This window comes from Phalaenopsis equestris, unplaced genomic scaffold (genome assembly GCF_001263595.1).
Source record: "Phalaenopsis equestris unplaced genomic scaffold, ASM126359v1 Scaffold201096, whole genome shotgun sequence".
Taxonomy (NCBI): domain Eukaryota; kingdom Viridiplantae; phylum Streptophyta; class Magnoliopsida; order Asparagales; family Orchidaceae; genus Phalaenopsis; species Phalaenopsis equestris.
The window spans coordinates 52,748-61,064 of NW_018220879.1; the positions used below are offsets into that span (position 1 = coordinate 52,748).

At 38.6% G+C, this 8,317-nt stretch overlaps 1 protein-coding gene across 1 annotated transcript in view; it reads left to right on the forward strand.

The window, feature by feature from the left end:
• Positions 1-8,317, forward strand: part of LOC110035971 (alternative NAD(P)H-ubiquinone oxidoreductase C1, chloroplastic/mitochondrial) — a 70,069-nt gene that overhangs the window by 21,847 nt on the left and 39,905 nt on the right. Inside the window, exons 4-5 of the mRNA XM_020740310.1 lie at positions 3,699-3,765; positions 3,853-4,045. Coding sequence (XP_020595969.1) covers positions 3,699-3,765; positions 3,853-4,045 — 260 coding nt within the window. The remainder of the gene's footprint in view (positions 1-3,698; positions 3,766-3,852; positions 4,046-8,317) is intronic.

Consider the following 8,317-nt stretch of genomic DNA (forward strand, 5'->3'; position numbering starts at 1 on the left):
AATATCTCGTTCAATCAAAATCCTTGCAATAAAGGGCCTTGGGAAATGAACTGTAGGTAAGTCTACCTGCAAAGGTTTTCCAAGGATAGTCCCAATTGCATATAAGATAGGTAGGTCAAAGCAATGAAGCTTGAGTTCAGGTAATGAGAACCATATAGGTGTAATTGGGGGTTCATGACTGGGATCAAAATTGGGGGTCCATTTGAGCAATTTCATATGTTTGCCCTCAATTGTGATGAATTTCTTTGAGAAAATCCTCGTGTAATCATCTTCTGTGCTCAGCTGTATCATAACATGCCTTCCGTCGAAATGACCCAATAACCCACCTGCCAATCCCCAACCAGTTTGAAGTCTTCAAAAACTTTCCTGATGATCTTCATCTTAGGGCAACTTAATTGGAACTTTCCAACTAGTGTAAATTTGTATTTTCCAGCACGAGTTGAAATTTCAGCGTCAAAAAAGAAAATTGCTGGTTTGCCCGCCTTTTTCTCTATTTTTTTGATGAGATTGCAATCTCCATTTCCAACAACAAAATCATAGTAAATCTGCGGGAATATCGCACTATCTGCGGGTTGAAAAGGGGAACTGTGTTTGTGAACCACTGTAGCATAGGAGAGTTTGGCAGGGTTATCACCGACGAGGGTGGCGGCGTAGGAGAGCCCTGAGGCCATTACCGCAACCAGTGCCAACCCGCAGCACAAAGCTGCATGAGTGTCGAACGGCTCTGTCGCAGACCGGGCGGCTCTGTCGCAGAGGAGATGCAGCAGCGTGCGGCTCTGTCACAGAAGTCGCAGAGGAGACGCAGCAGCGTGCGTCACCCCTATATATATAGGGGAGACAAAGGCCATATTACTGCAATCATTGTAGACTGTTTGGGCACACCTCTGTCAAATGCTTCAGACTTCACTCATATTTGAGATCGGCAGGTCCTAATAACATCATCCATGTGGAGGAAAATATAGCAGACACTGTTAATCTTTCAGGAATGTTGAATGAGAATTTGACTCATATGGCTAATCACCCACCAGACCAGCTCACCAACCAGACCAGTAGCTTCCGCGAACTGTTGTTGAGGCAGCTCTATCTCAGATTACAAATTCTTCGAATTATTTTGTAGCAAATGCTTACCGAAGTGTCTTAGATCCACCTATTGCGAAAGAAGAGGGTACTCATGTTATGGAGGAGTGTCAGGATCAAGGTGTGCTGCAGGCTGAGTCAGATCAGCAATTTACCTCCATCGAAGATCCACCTATTGTTCACACGAGACTACCTCTGATAGATGATTGACAGGTCTTCAAATCTAGGAAGAAGAAGAAAGGAATGTCAGATCTCAGTAACTCTCAGGATGACTGTATTATTGTTTTTGGCGGAAGCCCATATGTATGTTGCTGGACTCCCTCCCTAGAACAGTAGATCTACCGACTACACCTACCATGATTTGGAGTTGTTTCTTTTTGTTTTATTTTTGGGGAATACGTGTGTAATCCCTGTGAGTGGCATCTTTGTACCCACTCACTAAACCTTTGTATCATCTCTTTTTTATCAATGAATTTTGCCTTTAAAAAAATATATATATAAGGGAGACAAATACATCTCATTTCGAACCAAAAAATAACATAAAGCAGAAGTAGATGGATATGTGAATTAGAAAGTGAGTAACAGCGGTAAAGTTTATGTTTTATTTTTGTAAATTATTTTAATTATAATGTTTTTAATTTAATATTAATACTAAGAATTAAAAAATAGACTTTGAAGAACTTTTGATTCAAAAGACTTGGAGTAATTTTGAATTGTGAATTTTGCGAAATGAGAAATAACGAAATAAAAGTGAAGGTTAGAATTTTAGATTTGTGTTAGAGGCAATTATTTTAAATTTAAAGTTCATTTAGTAGTAATGTTAGATTACATTGTAATCCGTATTATGATTTTACAATTGAAAAATAAATAATATTGAGCAATTGTTGGGTTTGTTAAAAGAAAGTGAGGTAAGCCGTATTTATGTCTTTTATTTTTAGAAAATAATTGATATTTAAAATTAATGTTTATTTGAAAAGTACTTTAGGAACTTGATTGAGTAACATTAATAAATTGGTAGACGATGAATGGAGTGATTAAGTTAATAAGAAGGCCTCCAAAAGGTTAATATAAGTAATTATTGTTTTATATGCATTAGATCTAGTTTCTTTTATTTAGAAGTATTATGTTTTCAAAGAATAAAAGTTATAATGACCCAAACAAACTTAAATGAATAAATAATGTTTAAATGAAATATTTCATTTATTTCATAAAAGTTTAAAAACACTTTTATGATTGGAAAAAGATAATTGAGAATGAAGTTATTGTTTTAAGATTTTGTTTGCCTTACATTTTGCAGTGTACAAAAAAAGAAAATTTTATTGATGGAAAAGAATTAAATATTTTTAAAGAAAACATAAATAAGTCTATTTGGAGTCGCCTTATTGTGCCAGCTGAAGACACCACTGCACCCATGAATGATAATGAAAATGGAAATGGATGTACTTTTATTGGTTCAACTTTTTAATGGTGCACCTGCGATGACTTTTAAAGTAGAAGGAAATGGAAAATATAATTGATTGAGATGATTTAATAATTTTTTTTATTCAAAAGTACAAAGCTTATTTTATAAATTAATCAACATGTTTCCTTGAGCATTTATATTCTAGCATTTGAATAATAATTTGGTGCATAATAAAGTTGTAATTATTCACTAAGTTGTAAACTGAATGTGTTATTTAGTTGTCTTTTCAAGAAAAGTTATGTTAGATTGATGTGATTGATAAGATGTAGTTTGTTTACAAGAAGATATGAACTATTGAAAATATGTACTAAACCGTTTATGTTTAATCTCTTTTATTTTTTATTATTGTTTTAAGCCGGATGATTTTATATATTTTGTTAGTTGATGTTTATTTATATATCATGAACTAGTGGCTTTCTTTTAGTTGAATATTATTGTGGACTTTTTTTACTGTTAGATTGTTATGTTGCATCCGAGTGTGTGTACCGCCTTTGTTAACTCTAGTTCCTAGACTTGGTCGTGATAGTATATAAGAAAATAAACACAATATAGTAAGCATAAACCTATTTGATGGATATAATCTTCAAGCTACTTCGTTTAATGGTTGAACTGAATTGAAATAGTTTTCATGAGTTAATGAACCAAATTGGTCACATTAAATAGTTTGGAATTAGAATGACCTTTATATGAAGTCAAGAGATCATTTTAGATCTCTTTTTCTAAATAGGAGGTCGAAGATGGACCTGAGGATTCTGGTATGAAATACGGTCGATCTTTGTGAGATGCGGTATATGACAAAATGAGCACAATATAGTAAGCATAATCTCATTTGACGGATTTAACCTTCAAGCTACTTTGTTTCGTGGGGAACTGAATGGAAATAGTTTTCAGGAGTTAATGGGTCAAATTGGGCTCATTAAATGCTCTAGAATTAGAATGGCCTTATATGAAGTCCAGCGATCATATTGATCCCTTTCTTTAAATATTTTTATCAAGTTGTTTTTATGATGATTCTCATTTCTGTTAAAAGCCTTGAAGGTCTTTCTTGTCATGAATGCATGAGGCATGCATTTGCTGATAAAATATGTTTTTCTCTGTTGATATCTTAATTTCCCTATGAAATTTGGTTCTTATATTTAATACTTTAATGAATAATCAGGTTCTTCTTGTTGATCAGTCTGATAAGTTTGTCTTCAAGCCACTGCTTTACGAGCTTCTGTCAGGAGGTATGGCATCCTGCATTTTATTTTTGTAGTTCCTCGTTACTCATACTGTTTTCTACCTTACTAATTCTCCTGTACATGGTACATCAGAAGTAGATCCTTGGGAAATTGCACCATCATTTACCGAACTGCTGAAAGGTACTAGCGTGCAATTTATTAAAGATAAAGTAAAGCTTCTGCGACCATCTGATCATTTGGACAACCCCGGGAAGAATGATCTTGGAAGATCATGTTCTGGAGGAAGTGTACTTCTTGAAAGTGGTTTACTAGTTGAATATGACTGGTAGTAGCAATCTCTACTTCGTAGTTTTGTTTAAAAGTGAGCTTGCATGTTTAAATAACAATGTTTTTAGACATGGACTTTGGCTTCTGAATATTTTTGCCATTGCTTATACATGACTGGTGTATTCGATTTGTTTTCTACAGTGCGAATTATGATTACTTAGATAATATAATCTTACCTTGTTTAAGCTTGGTGTTGGCAATTATCGAAGTATAATTCTTATAATTTCCCAAATCTGGTAGGTGCGTGACACAAACTTCTCCATTTTTTCAGCCGAGAGACAAAAATAATTTAATGCCATGGGAATGCTTTAATTTTTTTTTGGATGATTTACATGCATACCGTTTAATTTCTATGTGCTTACATATCTAACACCTAAACTTTCATTTATACTACCTTACTTATATATATGTAAATGTGTATTTCACTTTTTAAAACTTAAAATAGTAGTATTTTTTGGTGTGATATGAAAGATTTTAGTGGTATAAAATTAATAGTAAAGCTTAGGTATTAGATATGTAAATGCATAAGATTTGGGTGGTGTTTATTTAAATTTCCCTTTTTGTTTTAACATTTTTGTGAGTTCTTGATATTAGAGTTAATCCACACCACAAGAAGAAAATTAAATATTATTACTGGAAGCAAATAGGATGTTGTAAGCAACTTGAAAGGAAAATTACAACAATTGACACAAAGAAGCACAATTAGAGTTTATCCTAAGGATGGTAGTGGTGGTCGGCAAGGGTATGGAAGGCGGCGAGGGGGTGAAAGAGGCGGTTAGCAAGCAAAAAGCAGCAAGGTGGCTGTTTTCCCTGTGCCGGACAGCAAGCAAAAAGTAGGGAGTGATGTGGGGGGCTGCCCGGGGTGATGGCAGCAAGGATGGAGTCTGAAATGGAGGAGGCAGCAAATCGGAGGTGCTACATGGCAGAAAAATGGCTGGAAAGGGTGGTCTTGGGTTGTGGCAGCATGGGAAGAGGACGACGACAGTGAAGGGGGGAGTTGTGGCAATGACCGCAAACCGGAATGAGGGAAATGATTGGTCAGGGGGCTGAAAAGTAGAAAACAGTTTGAGAACAGCTATTCGGCGTGGCGGCAACGATCTCAAGTGATGATGGCAGTGGTGGGGAATGCATGTGACTACGGGACAACAAATGGAGGGTTATCTTGGGGCTGCAGTAACGAGGTGGGATTGCTGGACAACGAAGACAGGAGGCTGGAATGAGTGGCAACAAGGTGGGAGGTGGCTGGAAAGGTTAGTAGCAGTTGGAGGAGGTGTTGGTTGTCGGTTGGAGTTGAAAGAAGGTAGCTGGAAAGGATGACATCAGATGGAGGAGGTGGTGGTTTTCGGTTGGAGTTGCAAGAAGCTAGCAGGAGTATAGTCCGGTGGTGCTGACAGCATGGAAAGGCGAAGTTTGCCTTCGGTCTCGACTCGACTCGACACAGTCTCCCCTTCCTTTGCTTTGCGAGCAGGGTGCCAACGTTCGAACCTCCTCCCTTGCACACAACCACTGCCTCCTTCCTTCTCTTCCTCTACACGCACGCGAGCACGGCCTCCTACTTTCTCTTTTTCGGCTTCAATTTGGTCCAGGTAAGCCCTCAACCTTGCCTCTCCCCTCTCTTTCCTTCTCTTCCTTCGCATGGCTCAATCTAGGGCAGCACACCGCTGCCTCCCCTTCCTCCACGAGCACAGTGCCGAGCTGCTCGACCTTCCTTTCACAAACACAAAACTCTACCCGTTCTTCTTTACTCTCCTCTTTCGCTCTCGCTCTTTCTCCCTCTCTTCGATGGTGCAATTGAGGAGATGATCGAATGATAATAATAGGTTTTATCTGAGGGATTGCGTCTTTCTGGTCACCCTCATTTATTTATTTATTTATTATTATATTTATTATTATTATTATTATTTTTTCTGTCATTATAATTTATGACAAACTGGACCACATTGAAGTATAAACATTTAGGAGAAATATTTTTTCTTCTCTGGTAAGACCTGGATCCCGGTAAAAAAATTTCTTTCCCAACAAGCTCTTAAGGTAATTTCCAAAGCTGTGATTCATTATTATTGTCTGGTCATCTGTTGGTGGGTACACTATTAAACTAAATATAATATTCAATTAACTTCTTATAATCTTTCCAACGTGGCACAAAAGAACCTCATCTCTGACAAGCAGGAGGGGCAACTCAGGAAGAGTGTAAATCTGAAAATCTGAATTTCTTTTATTTGTGGTTGCCATGTATCTGATATCAGTTCCTGGAATTGATGGTCGTCTTAGAAATACAATACTAGTCTTGCTGATATTTCTCCAATGCCTACAAAAGGTGGTTTCTGGCATCACAATATCATACTCTGTGTGAACGCCTATTACCTCAGACTCACTATATGCTAGAACAATCTCGACTAATCCAGCAGGATTCTCTCTCTTGAGATCATCTTGAATCACTAGTTTCTCTGTCTTGTCGTCCGACAGTTGAGAATAATCTCTGAAATCTTCATTTCTCATAAATCACTATTTTTGTCTTCAACTGCTCTCTGATCATTGAAAGAGATCATTATCCTGATTGTGCAATTTGATTCAGTATGCCCAAATCCGTGACACTTGAATTATTTTCTGTGTGGGATATATTTAAGAATATTGGTTCGCTCCACGTGTTTTCTACTCTAAATCAGTTTCTTCTTAGGCGGGGTCAGCTTGGATATTCCTCTAGGTGTATTCTTGCTGTAAGATCCTGGGGTTGAATCATATCTTGAAGATGTGGTGGTCGCCTGATGATGTGATATCTCCATTTTTTGAAGTTGGGGTCTAAACTTTTATTTTGTAGTGAGCTGATAAGTATTGGCGCTACATCTCCCATTTCATATGGGAACAAGTAGTGTGATTTTATATCTTCCCTTACGTTGGTGTAACTGCTTTAAATTTTCTCAACAAAATAATGCACTATTTTTAGCTTGCTGGCGATAGTTTCACCATTATGTCAAGCGAGACTCCCTGTTACTTGAAAAAACACTCCATGGTCAGAAGCCCCCTCAATGAACTTGTTTGGATCAAGTGGTCGTCAAAATGTAGCAAATCCACCGCTACTTCAAAGTTCTAGTTTCTTGGATATTTCGGGTCAAATTTTTGTGGTAGTGGTACTTCATCTCTGGAATCCATATTATGGACTCCATTCCTTTGATCTAGCAAGTCACCCTTATAGCTACTGGTCACCCTTTCAAATTGCCTCTTCTCGAAGGCGCAACCTCTGTTGCAGTTGGAGAATTTTCCGCCATACATCCTCCATAGAAGGTTGCCATACATCTTTTTGTGGATTTCTCATAAACGACATCACGTCCTTTCCCCTCGATCTGGCTCCGACTATTGCCTTGTCAGTGACATGGCTAAGGTTTGGGTTTGGGCAGGTGGAAGATGTATAAAGATGCCGTAGGGTGTGAAAAAATTTTGGGTCGTCGATTTGAAAAATCTGCAAAGGAAATGATTTTTTTGTGGTTTTGGTGTTGGGTATTGGTGGATGCTAGAAACCTTAGGATAAGACTAGGGTTAGACTAGCTCTGATATCAAATGATACCGGAGTTAACTCACACCACAATATGGAAAACAATTAGGAGGTTACAACCAACACTTGAAAGGGAATTAACAACAACATAAACAAACAAACACAACTAGAGTGTATTCTAAGAGTAATGGTGTTGGTTATTGAGGATTTGGAAGGTGGCATAGGGGGGTGAAAGGCGGTTGGCAAGCAGAAAACAAGAAGGTAGTCCTTTCCGTAGTGTTGGACAGCAAGCAAACAGTAGGGAGCGATGTGGAAGGGTTGCTCAGGGTGATGGCAGCAAGGATGGAAGGTTGAACTGTTGGCGGCAGCAGCAAAAAGGAGGGGGTGCACAACAATGAAATAGTTGGAAAGTGCGGCTCTAGGTTGCAACAACATGCGAGGAGGATGGCGGCAGCGAAAGGGAGGAATTACGACAATGACTCGAAGCTAGAATGAGAGAAAAGGCTGACCGAGCGCTGTAACAACAGAAAACAGCCTGGACCAAATGCTCGAGGGCAACGAGTGAGAATGATGGCGGCAGCTGGGAGGAATATGTGAGATTGCGGGACAGCGAGGCGCGCGGGGAGGGGGGGAGGGGTGGTATTGTCCGGGGTTGCGAAAACGAGGCGGGATGGCGAGACAACAAAAGCGGGCGGTTAGAATGAGTGGAAGCAAGGTAAGAGGTGGTTGAAAAGGATGGCAACAGGTGGAGGAGGTAGTGGCTGGGGGGGGGGGGTGGGA